General features: G+C 44.6%; 1 protein-coding gene across 1 annotated transcript in view; it reads right to left on the bottom strand.

Moving 5' to 3' along the window:
- LOC145359161 (myosin light chain kinase, smooth muscle-like) overlaps window positions 1-9,294 on the bottom strand; it is a 77,826-nt gene extending 68,532 nt beyond the window's left edge. Inside the window, exon 1 of the mRNA XM_080213590.1 lies at window positions 8,893-9,294. Coding sequence (XP_080069716.1) covers window positions 8,893-9,037 — 145 coding nt within the window. The 5' untranslated portion in view covers window positions 9,038-9,294. The remainder of the gene's footprint in view (window positions 1-8,892) is intronic.
- Window positions 9,295-16,071: the final 6,777 nt, after the last annotated feature.

Genomic DNA, 16,071 nt, shown 5'->3' with positions numbered 1-16,071 from the left:
TCAGCTTGGATCTTGTCTGATCGAGTCCCAGATGGGATGCAATGTCGTGTCAGCTGGTTTGTCCCTGGGGGGGGCGGGAGGAGGAGGAGGAGGAGGAGGAGGACGACCACAATTGGACTGAATTTGAGCTATGAGGAGAGGCTGAATAAACTAGGCTTGTACTCGTTAGAGTTTAGAAGAATGAGGGGAGATCTCATTGAGACGTATAAGATGATGAATGGGATGGATAGGATAGAGGTGGAGAGACTCTTCCCGCTCAGAAAGGACAGTAGGACTAGGGGGCACAGCCTCAAGATAAAGGGGAGGCGGTTTAGAACGGAGTTGAGGAGGAACTTCTTCACTCAAAGGGTGGTGACTCTCTGGAATTCTCTGCCCGTTGAAGTGGTGGAGGCTGCCTCGCTAAATATTTTTAAGACACGGGTTGATGGGTTTTTGATAAGCGAGGGGATTAGGGGTTATGGGGAGAGGGCGGGAATGTGGAACTGAGACACGACAGATCAGCCATGATCTTATTGAATGGCGGGGCAGGCTCGAAGGGCTGGATGGCCTACTCCTGCTCCTATTTCTTATGTTCTTATGTTCTTATGTCCCTGGCGCTGACAGGCAGCAGTGCTAACCACTGTGCCAATAGTTTCAGTGTAGGCTGAGAGTATGATGTATCTTAACAGAAGATAGAAAAATGTCAGCTGCCCTGTTCAGATCTGTTGCAGCTTGGTCACTGACCAGAGTAAAGGATCCACACACAATGCTCAAACTGTCTTTTCCCTCTGCAGATGCTGAGATTTGCTTCAAGCACTTTTGTTTCTATTATGTATTAGGGAGCAAGTTGTAAGCAACTAATTTGCTCCAGGGACCCAGTTTCGATCCCTGGCTTGGGTCACTGTGTGCAGAGTTTGCATGTTCTCCCTGTGTCTGTGTGGGTTTCCTCCAGGCACCCTGGTTTCCTCCCACAGTCCAAAGGTGTGCAGGTTAGGTTGATTGGCCATGATAAATTGCCCCTTGGTACCAGGAGGAGTAGCAAGATAAATATGTGAGGTTAGAGGGATAGGGCCTGGGTGGGATTGTGCAAAATCAATGGGCCGAATGTCCTCCTTCTGCACTGATGACTCTTAAGTGAATCTGACAAATGCTCAATTGCATTAGATGGCAACTTTGCACAGCCAATCCACCTAACCCACACAGTTTGGACTGTGGGAGGAAACTGGATTATCTGTAGGAGACCCATGCAGACATGGGGAGAACATGCAAACTTCAGTCAACAAAGTCACCTAGAGTTAAAGGATTCTGAAAATGATCAAAATTGTACATCCAATTCAAATATACGTTCCAGAAACATCAAAACTCAAAGTTGATTTTGATTTAAAATGTGAAGATTGCCCTCTTAATTAACTGCATGTTTTAAATTGCAATGACTGTTCAGCAGCCTCTGATGCTTTTCAACTCCTCTTTGGTCATAACCACTCAGTCTGAAATTGTAGCTTCGGTTTGTTACAGAGTCACATTTACAGTCGCAATATCATTGAGCAGAAGATGCACTGAACTGTTGCAAAAACCACATTGTCCTCAGATGTTTGGTAAATGGGTAAAAAAAAGAGTTGCTCAAAACACTTTTTTTCAAAAGTGTTTGCAGCGAGTTTTACAGCTAGAAAACAGACTCAGAGTTGTCAGAATCAGGAACTCTAACGGTAACTGGTTGCAACAACTCAGCTTTTAGTTTCCTTTTGTTTTTGTGCACCGGTTTCCTGAGTCTTTGATGTTTCCTTCTCCAAGCGATCACCTCAAAAAGTCAAAATGGGAAATAACGGCCTTCCTTTCCAGGCCTCAACCCATCCCTGTGACTGTACAGGACTGGGCTAGCGGCAATCTCTGTAAATTTACCCTGGGGAAGGGAGGATTTACTTAAACTCTGGCACTGATATGTCCCTGTGAATGGTGAGGGCATCATGAGAAGTCACACAAGCTCGCTAGTTGGGAACCTCAGAGCAAATATACCCAATCATCATGTATAGCACTTTAGCACTGCTGCCTCACAGCACTAAGGACTTGCGTCACTGTCCGTGTGTAGTTTGTACATTCTCCCTGTGTCTGCATGGGTTTCCTCCGGGTGCTTCAGTTTCCTCCCAGTCCAAAGGTGTGCGAGTTAGGTTGATTGGCCATGCTAAATTGACCCTAATGTCAGGGGATTAGCGGAAGAAATATGTGGGATAACAGGGTTAGGACCTGGGTGGGATTGTGGTCAGTACAGACTCAATGGGCCGAATGGCCTCCTTCTGCACTGTAGGGATTCTATGGATTCTTTGAATACAGGAAAAAGAGATACAGAATCAGATGAACTGGTGCAACAACAACAATCTCTCCCTCAATGTCAACAAAAGGAAGGAGATAGTCATTGATTCCAGGAAGCATAAAGGAGAATGTACCCCTGTCTACATCAACAGGGATGAAGTAGAAAGAGTCGAGAGCTCCAAGTTTTTAAACGTCGAGATCACCAACAATCTTCTGTTCGCCCTATGCTGACACTATAGTTAAGAAAGCCCACCAACACCTCTGCTTTTTCAGAAGACTAAGGAAATTTAGCATATCTGCTATGATTCAACAACTTTTACAGATGCACCATAGAAAGCATTCTTTCTGGTTGCACTACAGCTTGGTACGACTCCTGCTCACTCCAAGACCACAAGAAACTACAAAGGGTCATGAACAAAGCCCAGTCCATCACTCAAACCAGCTTCCAACCCACTGACGTTGTCCACACTTCCTTCTGCCTTGGAAAAGCAGCCAGCGTAATCAAGGACCCCATGCACCTCAGACATACCCTCTTACCTACTTCCATCGGGGAAAAAGAAACATAGGGGCTGGCTAAGATTATGGTTGGTTCAGATTTTATGGGCCAAATGGCCTCATTCTACACTGTAGGGATTCTATGACTTATCTATGAAAAAGATATAAAACTCTGAGGATATGTACCAACCGACTGAAGAACAGCTTTTTCCCTATCAGACTTCTGAATGGACCTACCTTGCATTAAATTGTTCTTTCTCTACACCCTAGCTATGACTGTAACACTACATTCTGCACTCTCTTGTTTCCTTCTCTATGAACGGTATGCTTTGTCTGTATAGCATGCAAGAAATAATACTTTTCACTGCGTGCAAATACATGTGACAATAATAAATCAAATCAAATACATTTACAACTTTCATGTCCTCTGAAATTATACCCTGAACACAAAATTATTTTGATACATATCAAAAAACATGGCGGTACCCATATTGACCCTGGGGTACACCAGTGTACACTTCCCACAAATCTGAAACCAACTGTATCCCCAACCATTCACTCCATCCCTCTCTGTGGCAATGAGGATACCAAATTATTTGGTGTCATATTTCACTTAATTGAGTTTCCAACCACATCATCACTCGGGACTGATTTCACCTCTAATAACACACAACTCTGTTCTGGAGATAGGGCGAGGGGTGAGCCCCTCTTTGGAGAGTCGGTGCAGATGCAATGGGCCAAATGGCCTCCTTCTGCACTTAAGGGATTCTATAGTTCAATACATGGTCCTCAGCTCAAAATCTGCTGAAACGCTTACTCTTGTCTTCATTACCTCTGGCCTTGACCATGCCAATGTGCACCTGTCTGTCCTTCCAAATTCTCCCTCCATAAACTTAAGATTAGCCAAAGTTTTGCTACCCGTGTTCCTACACATGGCAAGTGTTTTTCACACATCGCCTTGTGCCTGCTGACTATATTGGCTCCCTATCATCCAACACCTCCAATTTATAATTCTCATCCATGTTGTTAGTCCCTTAGTGGCCTCACCCCTTTCAATCTCTAATCTACTCTGGAGACCGAGGGCGAGATTCTCTGGCCTCCCGTGTTTCTCTCTGTGGCAGGAGATGGTGTGCCGTTCACTGGTGGCAGGATCACCTGGTCCCACCACCATCAACGGTAATTCCCATTGAAGACCCACTAAAGGTTGGGAAACCCATGGCAGGGGGTGCACTGCCGGCATGATCGGAGAATCCCGCCAGCATGAACGCCAGAGAATTCCAATGCAAACTCTCCGAGACAACAACACTCATCCGATTTTGGCCTCATGGGCACCCTTGAAATTCATTGCTCCATCAGTGATGGCTCTCAGCTCTCAGCAGCCTGGGCTCTGAGCTCTGGAATTCCCTTCCTAAACTTCTCGGTCTCTCTATCACTCCTTCTTTCTTTAAGATGCTCCTGATAAACTTACCACTTTGACCAGATTTTTGGCTACCTGCCCTAATATCCAGCATGGTTTAGTGCCCAATTTTACTCCATAATGCGCCCATAAAACACCTCGAGAGGTTTTGTTCCATTATATAAGAACACTAGAAAAACAAGTTGTCTTTTTTATGGCTAATATGTAACTCAAGTCCATTTATTCATCTTTGTCCCAAATTCCTTGCTACTTTAACCCAACAAAGGCTATCAGTATCAGTCCCAAAGCTGAAAGTTCAAAGCTCACCAACTTAGTGACAATAAAAAGGGTAATCATTCTCCTCTCAATTCTTTTCTTGCAGGTCAAGCAATAAAAGAAAGAGGAGAAGAAATGTGGTTCTTTCTAGAACGTGTTATAACCTCCCAAACATCCCAAAGCAGTTCCCAACCAATGACTTGCATTTGAAATGTAATCCTGATTGGAACAAAGAGTCCAAATATTCACAAACAAGAACTTGCATAAATATTGGAAACCCGGATAGATTTCTGCCGGTTTGGAATGACTCAGAAGTCCATTAAAAATGATGGATGGGTCCCTGCTCCAGAATTCCAGATCCCATTACAGGCTGTCTGCTTTTTGGGAGCGCTTTTAAAGGGTGCAGGTTAGTTGGCCAGTACGGAAATCGGCATGTCCCAAGTTCTCTGCAATTTCCACAGAGTCAGGTCAGGTTTTGAAGAGTTGTGGTTCACAGCTCCAGATGGCACGAGGGGGTCTTTTAACAGGCAAGTTCAAAAGGTCCTCCTCATGTATCCCGCTCCTTGTCAAGCGAAGCTCCCCCGCCACCCACTCCCCATGGCTCCACATGCCACCCAAAAGAAGGCCGTCAATCCACCCTCATGACCTCTTCTTCCCCCATGCCAAGCTATTGCACTTCCATATCCCTTGACCCATTCACTATTCGCTGTTGAACCAACAAGTGACATGTATGAAAAAAAAGCTTTAAGAAGTGTGATTCATTACTTTCCACTGTGTTTTAAAAAAATTATTTCACAACAGCAAATAAATGTGTCACTCGCTCAGCCCCTTTAAAGTCTCAATAACTGAAATCACAAGCCCTTGAAACCATTTAACTCTGTAAATAAACACTGTGAAATTAACAGCAGAGATGAGAATGTCTGAGCTATCAATCAAGCAATGTTTTCCCTGGCGGTTCAGGTGTTTCAACAAAAATAATGAATTTCCAGGCTCTCAGCAAGCCTCATTATGTATGTTTGGCTGTCTACCCTCTCTGGTGAATGAAGAAGATCCCAGCAGACTATTGTGAAGAGGAGCAGGGCAGCTATCTCCAGTGGCCCAGCCAATATTCATCCCTCAACCAACATCACAAAGCAACTTCTGTTCATTGTCAAATTGTTGCTTATGGGAGCTTGCTGTGCACAAATTGCGCACCGTGTTTCTTACGTCATGACTGTGACTATACTTCAAAGAGTTCTTAATTGGCTCTATACGCGTTGCAACATTCTTGTGTCATGAAGGTGCTATATAAGTTTCTTATATTAATAGGTATATCATCACATGTAATGTAATAGTTTGCCTTAGGTGAAAACTCCCTTTAATCTTCTCTGCTCTCAGGAGAGGAACTCCAGCTTCTCAGACAGAGTTATAACCAAAATGTCTTCACCCCGATGGCATTCTGGTAACTCTCCAGTGCAGCTTCATGTCCTGACACCCCTGTCAAAAAATTGTTCCCAAAATTGACCAAAACACTCCACCCAAGGCTGAACCCGTCTTTGTACAAGTGTTTAGCAAAAGCTCCTCGATTTTTTTACTCAATGAATGGAATATTTTTGGTGGCACCTCATTCCCAATGGTGGAACTGGAAATGTGCACCATTTCATTCCTTTACTTCTTCCCCCTCTCATGTGATTAGGGTGGAAATCAAAAGTGAGGGCAGTGTACATGGGAAATACGTGTGATTCTGTATCAGGGGATGTTTCCTGGTGGTGAAACCCACTGTCAGCTGACGATGCAACAGGTAAAGGTGCATCATAAAAAATCTCCTGGTCAAACAGGGAGGCTCTGTATCAAAGGCATTTGCTCCTTCAAGTCTGCTTCACCATTCATCACGATCATACTGATTGCCCAACTCAATAGCCTAAGCCTGTTTCTCCCAGTAACTTCTGATCCCGTTCGATCCAAGTGCTAAATCCAGCCGTCCCTTGAATACATTCAATGTTTTTGGCATCAATTAGTTCCTGTGGAAATGAGTTCCACAGGCTCACCACTCTTTGGATAAAGAAATGTCTTCTCATCTCTGTCCTAAATGGTCTACCCCGAATCCTCAGACTGTGACCCCTGGTTCTGTCATTAACACAAGACTTATCGAGAGCACAAAGTTGACATGGGAATTTTCTTTGCCTGAATTTAAACTTCGATGAATTCGAAGCTCTGTAGGGACTCTGCCAGTAAGAAGTCAGACAACACCAGGTTTAAGGCCAACCGATTTATTCGATAGTCAAATAAATCAGTTGGACTTAAACCTGGTGTTGTCAGACTTCTTACTGGGTTTACAAGAGTCCAACGCTGGCATCTCCACATCAGAACTCTGCCAGCCAACACCTTGAGATGAACTCACATGTGAAAAGTACTGACACTGCCCTCTGGCCCTCATTATCTTACACTAACTGATTGTCCCCACCAAACCCAAGGCTTCAGGCCCTTCCTACTTCAAGCTTCTGGGCCCTCCACCCTACCCTCTGCCCTCCCTTGGATCCCTCTTCCATTCTTCCAAGCCCCTCAACCCCGTTCTGCACCCCCACTCACCCTTGGCAGCCTGAGCCTCCATGCGCGTTGCTATTCTCTTTTTCACATTCCCCCCACCACCATCATTGCGCCTTCGAGTTCAACGAGGAAAGATGCTGTCCATAGACACAAAGTCAATGGGTTCAGTACCATCTTTAAACAAAAGGCGAACCAGGTGTGACAAAGTTCTCATGTGTCGCTGCCTTTGTCTCGAAGGTAGGACTACATTTTTTCAACATTTTGACATTAAGGTGTATTCCCGGAATCAAAGTGTATTACCAGTACAAACCTGTCTCGGACCATGCCACATTCCATAAACACACATTTGAACTCACGTCAGGAATCCTAAATTTCATATCCAACCTAATTCAATTAACCCGCATGTCACACTCCTACTTCTGTGGAAATTCCCCCCAGAATGAAGTAAATAGTATAACTTCAGGTGGGTATAGGGGCAGAAAGAATGAAGCCCACATCCTCAAGACTGGTGTGCGTACATCCCCAGGTCTTCCTGTTCCTACACCTAAAATGATACCATTTACTTCATTTTGCATCTCAATTTGCCAAAGAAATGCATCTCTTCACATTCGTCTGAACTAAATCGCACCTACTGCACATCTGCTCATGTTGTCAGCCCTAAGTCGGTAACTATTCTCTTCCCGATTCACTACAATCCTGGGTTTTGTGTTATAATAAGTGTATACCCATTGTCCAGATCATTGATGAGTATTAACAGACCGTGACAAATCTTCCCTTCAGCACAACACAGCAATTCTGAAGTCAGCTTTTAAAAAGCATTACACAAATGCTTCATTTCACACAATGCAGAATCCAACAAGCTTGGGAAATAAACCTTTAGAAAATGTTGGAAATTTGAAAGAAAATTTCAAAGAAAATTGTGGAAACACAAAAGGAGAGCAGACAGTTTAGTTTAAAGTTTATTTTTTAGTGCCACAAGTAGGCTTACATTAACACCGCAAAGAAGTCACTGTGAAAATCGCCTAGTCGCCACACTCCAGCGCCTGTTCAGGTACACTGATGGAGAATTTAGCATAGCCAGTGCACCTAACAAGCACGTCTTTCAGACTGTGGGAGGAAACCAGAGCATCCGGAGGAAACCCACACAAACACAGGGAGAACGTGCAGACTCCACACAGACAGTGACTCAAGTCGGGAATCTGACCTGGGGCAGCAGTCCGAAAAAGATCTCCATGTATGGCCTGATCACGAGAACAGAAATGTTTCTTGTGGCCTTTAATTTTTTTTGTGGCTTTTTTTAAAATGATAAATGGTGCTTTATTGGTACAAAGAGCTGTTGCCTCATTTAAAAAACAGCAACATGCCTGGACATCAATTCTAAAGCAGATTTTTTTTCAGATAGTGGGTCCACCTGCAGCATTTTCTGTATTCATTCCAAAAAATATTAGAATTAAATACAAAAAAACTCCACATTTATGAAAAATTGTAGCACAGAAGGCTGATGAAAATTTAAGAAAGGAGATACAAAAATACTGTGGCCCCTAATATCCACAATAACTTCTAGTTAGAATAAACTGAGTGCAGACCAATAATGAACCGTCTGACTTTACAAAACAGATGGCTGAACACACACACACACACTATATATATATATATGAGGCAGCCTGCTCCTTTTAATTCCAAGTTCCTTAATTCTAATGATTTGAAAATGTAAATTGTTGGTATTAAATTTACTGTGTTGTTTTACTTCGATTCTTTCGAAAATGGGTTCTGTAGCTCTGAAGGTTGGTCACATTAAACACAAAGTAGATAATTAAAGTTTCTTAACTTTTTGCTGTGTAGATACATTGTGTATATAATACCTTCAGACATCTCAGTTAGTGCATTAAGATCCATAAACTACAGACTCTAACCTGCGCGGATACGTCCACTGTTGGATCTCGGAGTTCCATTCCCAAGCTGTGCTGGCGATACAGACTTGCCGGCTGTCTCCTGTCTGCTGGCCGCTTGCTTGGAGGGTTTCTGCAGTCGGATGTGGAGGCTGGAAACGTAACTCATTTTTTCGAATCCTCCTTCCTCAATTTCACCTCTCTCCCCTGAGCTCTCCCCCGCTGGCTTTATCACACACACACGCGGCTCTCAGAAGCTCGCTCGCTCAGCCGGTGACCCATTTACACCATCCCTCCTCTTTTGCTGGAAATGTATTGGCTGTATGGTCTGCTCCATATATTTATAAACACTGGAGCTGGGCTGTAACTAACAACGCTGGCCCCGTTCCAGGAGAGTCACTGCCATCAGGGACAGGCAGCAGTACAAGTGATCAGCAAACATTTCAAAATACAAACCACAAGCTGAGTACATAGTTTCATTCACATCGCAGAGCTCCCTGAATGTCAAAAGCCTGTGTGACCGACAGAACAAATATCGCCTTCTCAGCAACAGGTCCAGGTTTTAATGCCATGATCTCATTAAATAAACTGATCAAGCCCACTTATTCCCAATAATCTGTACAGTTTAACCTGCCCCATCTCTGATTCGGGTGTAGCTTGCACAGTCCAAAGACTGCAAAACATTCTGCACTCTGAGGGCAATACTTAATATTTATTAGTGTCACAAGTAGGCTTACATTAACACTGCAGTGAAGTTACTGCGAAAATCCCCGAGTCACCACACTCCAGCCACTGTTGAGGGAGAATTTAGCATGGCTAATGCAACTAACCAGCACGTCTTTCGGACTGTGGGAGGAAACCGGAGTACCCAGAAAAAAAATCCATGCAGACATGGGGAGAACATGCACTTTCCACACTGACAGTGACCCAAGCCGGGAATGGAACCTGGGTCCCTAGCGCTGTGAGACAGCAGCACTAACCATTTTGCGACCATGCCGCCCTGTACCAGTGTGTGGAAGATACAAGGGCAGCCCAAGAAGACTCTCTTTATTCTCTCAGATACTCACGGAAGGGCTTTCAGGTATACCAGCATCATTAATACCTGGAATTAAGAATCTACTGATGACCATGAAACCATTACCAATTGAGGGAAGGAAATCTGCCATCCTTACCCTGTCTGGCCTACATGTGACTCCAGAACCAAAAGAATGATGTTGACTCTCAACTGTCCTCGGGCAATGAGGGATGGGCAATAAATGCTGGCCAGCCAGCGATGCCCATGTCCCATGAATGAATAAAAAAAATTTCACAGTGCCAACATCCAAGAATAAATTAAATGACACTGACTTCACGTTTAATAACCCATCGAAAGCCTCAGCAGGCAGGTCAGCACATGAAGCCATTTATCGTAACATTGCTGCAGCACTGAATGGTTTGAAGGGAATGTCTTTAAATGCCCAGACTCTGGCATGTTCAAAGCTGTTTCCTGCCGTACAGGGCAATTGGTTAGCATCAGGCCAGCTCAAGATCAACATTTACGAGGCAGGTGCCATTAACAAAAGGCATTTTAATTAACATTAAAAAAAAGGCACCCTATCCAAAATGAGAAAGGTGCTCTTGATTAACCTCTAACTTCCTGCTTCCCCAGTGTTGGATTTGGGGGAATATCCCAAAGATACACTGGGAAATTCCAAAGAGTTTACCCAGCAATTGTCCAGAAATGCTAACTTTCCCTCAACAATTACGTTGAGTTCGGAACCAGCCAAAGCGATTTAAATCGTCAACTTCCGATGGTTCTGTCAGCGTTACACCAATAGTTAGAAGAAATTAAAACATTTCTAACCTCAATGGAACTATTTTAAACACCCAGACCGAGCCCCTCACAAGACATTCCCTACCCCCACTTATCCTGGACCCTTTCATTTCAAGGGAATCCCTTCCAACACTAACTTACCTCCCATAGAATTCCCCATCCCCCCGGATCGGACACCCCCAAACTGACCTGAGCCCATCCCCCTGACTGGACCTGACCCCATAACCCCTGGATCTAATTGTCCATCTCTGACATCCACTCACCCCCAAATGTTCAACCCCCTCCTGCACACCTATCCAATGTCTGACCACCCCAGGCACCAATATCCACAATATCCACAATATCCAACACCTACCCGTTCCCCATCCCCTGACGTCTGATTCACACCCCCCTCCCCCCCAACCACTGATGTCAAACACTCCCCAATATCCAGCCATGTCAGAACATGCAAGCTTTACATCTCATCCACTTATCTTCTTCCTGTCTGTTGTTTTTAATGGGACCTTTAAAAAAGAGTGAGGCCTCCCTCGCTCTGTTTCTTTTACACTTTGACACTGGAACCAGGGGCGCTCCATGCTGCCTGAGTCAGGAGGGTCAGTGAAACCACCTCTTACAAATGTTAGCACAGCTAAGTCAGTACAGAGTGACAATCCAACGCTATTTGTCTCTCCGAGGAAGTTACAGCCCAACATTGATGTCTGAGGTTGTCCCACGACAACACTGCACAGCAGATCAACTGAGCTTGTGTTCAAGTTTTGGACCAATATCAGGAAGCTCTTCCTCAGGCAAGGAATGATCCGTGACCTTTCTCACCCAAAAATACCAGGGGAAAATTCTTTTCAATTACTCTTTCTCAGAATGAATGCCGTTAGCTAAGCTAGAATTTATTGTCCGTATCTTATTGCCTTTTGGGAGGTGTGGTGAGCCACATTCTTGGAGTGTTGCAGCCTCTATGGTGTAGGTACTCCAGTGCTGTTAGGGAGGGGAGTCCAGGATTTTGACCCAGAATAGTGATATATTTCCAAGTCAGAATGGTACATGACTTGGAGGGGAACATACAGGTGATGGTGTTCCCTTATCCTTCTTTGTGGTAGAGGTCACCAGATTGGAAGGCGCTGTTGAAGTGACCATTGCCACAGTGCATCCAGTAGATTGGACTCACTGCTGCCACTGTGTATTGGAGGTGGAGGAAGTGAATGTATAAGGTGAGGATGGAGTGCCAACCAAGTGGGCTGCTTTGTCCTGGATGGTGGCAAGCTTCATGAGTATTGTTGGAGCTTCACCCATCCAGCCAAGTGGAGAGTATTCCATTACACTCCTGACTTATGTCTTGTAGATGGTGGACAGGCCTTGGGAAGTTAGGTGGTGAGTTACTCTCCACAGAATTCTCAGCCTCTGAAGTGCTCTTGTGGCCACAAAATTTATGGGGCTGGTCTTGTTCAGTTTCTGGTCAACAGTGGGGCACTCAACAATAATGATGCCTTTGAATGTCAAGGGGAGATGGTTGGATTCTCTTTGGTTGGAGGTGGCAAGTGTTATGCAGATATAACTTGCCCATTGTATGCCCAAGTCTGAATATCATCCAGGTCTTGATGCATTTGGCCATACATGGTATCAGTGTCTGAGGAGTCCAGAATAGTGCTGAACATTTAGAACATAGAACCCTACAGTGCAGAAAGAGGCCCTTTGGCCCATCAAGTCTGCAGCGAACACAATCCCACCATGGCCCTACCCCCATATCTCTACATATTACACCCACTAATCCCTCTAACCTACGCATCCCTAGATACTAAGGGGCAATTTTAGCATGGCCAATCTACCTAACCCGCACATCTGTGGACTGTGGGAGGAAACCGGAGTACCCAGAGGAAACCCACGCAGACATGAGGAGAATGTGCAAACTCCACACAGACAGTGACCCGAGCCGGGAATCGAACCCAGGTCCATGGAGCTGTGAAGCAGCAGTGCTAACCACTGTGCTACCGTGTTGGTCAACAACTCCAGTTCTGACCTTGTGATGGAGGAAAGGACATTGATGCAGCAGCTGAAGATGGTTGGGCTGAGGACACTAGCTGGAGGGACTGCTGCATCAACATCCTGGGACTGAGACGTCTGACCTCCAACATATTCAGCACGAGGTGTGACCCCAACCAATGGAGAGTTTTCCCACTGATTCCCAATGACTCATTTTACTAGGGCTCCTTAATGCAAAGTAAGTTGTTGCTAAAGTATTCCCGTTACCCCTGTTAAAAAGATCTGTGATCTAAGTCAGAGACAGGAGCAATCTCCACTCAGAGACACACTACCAATTTTAGACTGTATTTTTTAAATGACTACATCTCACTGGTTGTCAAAAATTTTGGGATGCTATGAGGCGCTACGTGAATTCAACATTGCCACACCCTCGGAGCTTCAGAACTGCTGCCTGGGTCAGTCTAAAGTACTGGTCCTGTCCCAGCAAATGGAGCTCTTCCAGGCTGCATTCATTCCCTCCTCCGGCCCCAATAGCTGTTAGCAAACAGGTCATTTTGAAACAAGCAGCTAGATTCTAAAGAAACCTGACCCCCAAAGTGCAAACAAAAACGTCAGCACCACCCCATCCGTCAGGTCACTTGCAGGAGAGCAACGTTTGTGCAATGGCATCATTGGTCCTTGACCAATGGGCTCCTGCCAATCACAGTTGAGAGGCAGGAGTGGAGAGAGGGTCAATGGTTCACCAACTGTAAATTCCTCAAAATGACATTTGCTTCAAATATGTGGAGTGGAGGAGGGAGGTGGGGGGAGGTAGGGAAGTAGAAAAATAACCTGTTTTCAATGCTTCTTTAACTCAGCACACACAGTTCCTCATGCCCCAGTGCACTCAGTTAGCAATAACTTAAAAAGGCAATGAAGCATAAAGAAATCCACAAACTCTGGAATTTAGAAATAAAATCCAGTGATGCTGGAAGTGCATGGTAAATCTATCAACACTTACAAGGAAAAGGACAAGTTACATTTATTGAAATATCTTAACCGTGGTTCAATTAGTAAGATGTTCATCTCTGTGTCAGAATGGTCTTTTCAAATCCCACTATGGAGACAAGTACATAATTGTAGTTAACGGGATGTCAGCAATGGTTTGTATGGTGGCCCTCTCCCCTCTCAGTCACAGGGTTTCGGGTTTAAGTCCCACTCCAGGGCTGAGACACCAAAGCATCGCTGAGACAGTCATCGTGCATTTGGATGCGATGTTAAACCAAGGCCTCATCCACCTGATCGGGTGGATGTAAAAGATCCCTTGGCACAGTTTTGAAGATGTGGAGATGCCGGCGTTGGACTGGGGTAAACACAGTAAGAAGTGTGACAACACCAGGTTTAAATCCAACTGATTTATTTGATATTATTTGACTATCAAATAAATCGGTTGGACTTAAACCTGGTGTTGTCAGGCTTCTTACAGCTTTGAAGAGCAGGAAAGTTATCCACATTGGCCAGACCAATATTTATCCCTCACCCAACATGACAATAAAGAAGATTATCTGGTCATCATCACATTGCTATTTGTGGGAGTTTGTAGCGTACATATTGGTAGCCACGTTTGCTTTGTTAGAACAGTACCTCAAGAAGTATTTCATTGGCTGTAAAGTACTTTGAGATGCACCCGATAAGTGCTATAATATAAAATTAAAAAATACAAATCGTTACTTTTTCTTCCAACATTCCAAAGTAGAATAGATGTGTTTTTGATGGCCAAGGCAGACATGATGGGCTGAAAGGCCTCTTTTTGTGCTGTAAAACTCTCTGACTGTATTGAGGAACTATCAGAGATGCCAGTATGAGGCACTGAAGCCAACCTCCTCATAGGTGGGCAGTAAAGATCCCCTGGAACAATTTCGAAAAAGAGCCAGAGGGTGACCTGGCCAGCATATACCCCTTAATCAAAAATACTAAAAATAAACAGCTTACCCGTTCATTATCACGTCACCAGTGGGAGCTTACTGTGCTCAAATTGGCTGCCACTTTTCATAGAAACCCTATAGCGCAGAAGGAGGCTACTTGACCACCAAGACTACGCTGACAACAATCCAATTGAGGCTCTCTCCCCGTAACCTCACATATTTACCCTGCCAACAGAGGTGGTGAGTGATTGGAATCGGCTGCCATCAGTGGTGGTAGAGGCAAACTCGCTGGGGTCTTTTAAAAGACTTCTGGATGAGTACATGGGATTTAATGGGATTGAGAGTTATAGATAGGCCTGGTAGGTTGGGATATGATTGGTGCAACTTGTGGGCCGAAGGGCCTGTTTGTGCTGTAGTGTTCTATGTTCTATCCTCCTGACACTAATGGGCAATTTAGCATGGCCAATCAACCTAACCCACACATGTATGGGCTGTGGGAGGAAACCGGAGCACCTGGAGGAAACCCATGCAGGCACAGGGAGAACTTACTCCACACAGACAGTGACCCGAAGCCGCAATTGAACCTGGGTCCCTGGTGCTGTGAGGCAGCAATGCGAACCACTGTGCCACAGTGCCACCCTACATTATAGTCGTAATTACACTGGTAAGAGTATTTCATTGTATGTAAAGTGCTTTCAAATGTCCTGAGATCATGAAAGGTGCTGTATGAATGCATGTTTTTATTATTATCTCATTAGAACACATTTTCATAAAAGGCATTCACTGCTTGTACAAGTTGCAGAGGAAAAAATGAGTTTAAGATTATTGATCACCTGATTTAGTTTTCCAATTTGTCAGGCAATCGGAACCCATCATTGATCAATAAGAGCAGCCATTGAGATCACATTTACAGTAATGCTCCTTTCATTTTCCCCAAGCCCTTCTATCACTGGATTACTAATGTGTGGAGTTCCTCTAACCCCAGACAGTGTCCTCACAGCCCTGAAATAACGCAGCAAAGACAAAGTTGTAAAACCTGTTTCTATGACCAGGGTTATTCACGTCCTGATTAACGAGATAATCTTTAGATTTTATAAACTGAAGGAAAGATTACAGGCAGCCTTGCACCACACCACAGGGGAGTGGCAATACACTCCTGTCAAACCACCTTAAGATCAGCCACCTCCAAATTGCAGGGGCAATTTTAGACTTGCAGCTGGAGTGGATCTTGTGACATTTCAATTTAGGATCACAAAATTGACACGGTGGTGATTCTCCCTTTCAGAATTAATCTGCGGAGTGAGGGTCACATGACCCAGAGAACCAATCGGGGAGTGGGATGGGGGAATCCATACTCAGGGTCATCTCGGGAACAGATTACAGCCACGAGGCTGCAAGTTTCTGTGTAGTTTTAACCTGTAAACAAATGAGCTGTGTTTGCCTCAAATTGGTGAACGAGCATCTTTACATCTGGTGACAAAGATGAAAACAATCCTTAGATTGTGAGTGATT

The sequence above is a fragment of the Carcharhinus amblyrhynchos genome, chromosome 27 (assembly GCF_965287045.1).
Source record: "Carcharhinus amblyrhynchos chromosome 27, sCarAmb.v2.hapA, whole genome shotgun sequence".
NCBI lineage: Eukaryota > Metazoa > Chordata > Chondrichthyes > Carcharhiniformes > Carcharhinidae > Carcharhinus > Carcharhinus amblyrhynchos.
The sequence above is the reverse complement of the archived record's forward strand: the minus strand, read 5'-3'. Positions and strand labels throughout refer to the sequence as shown.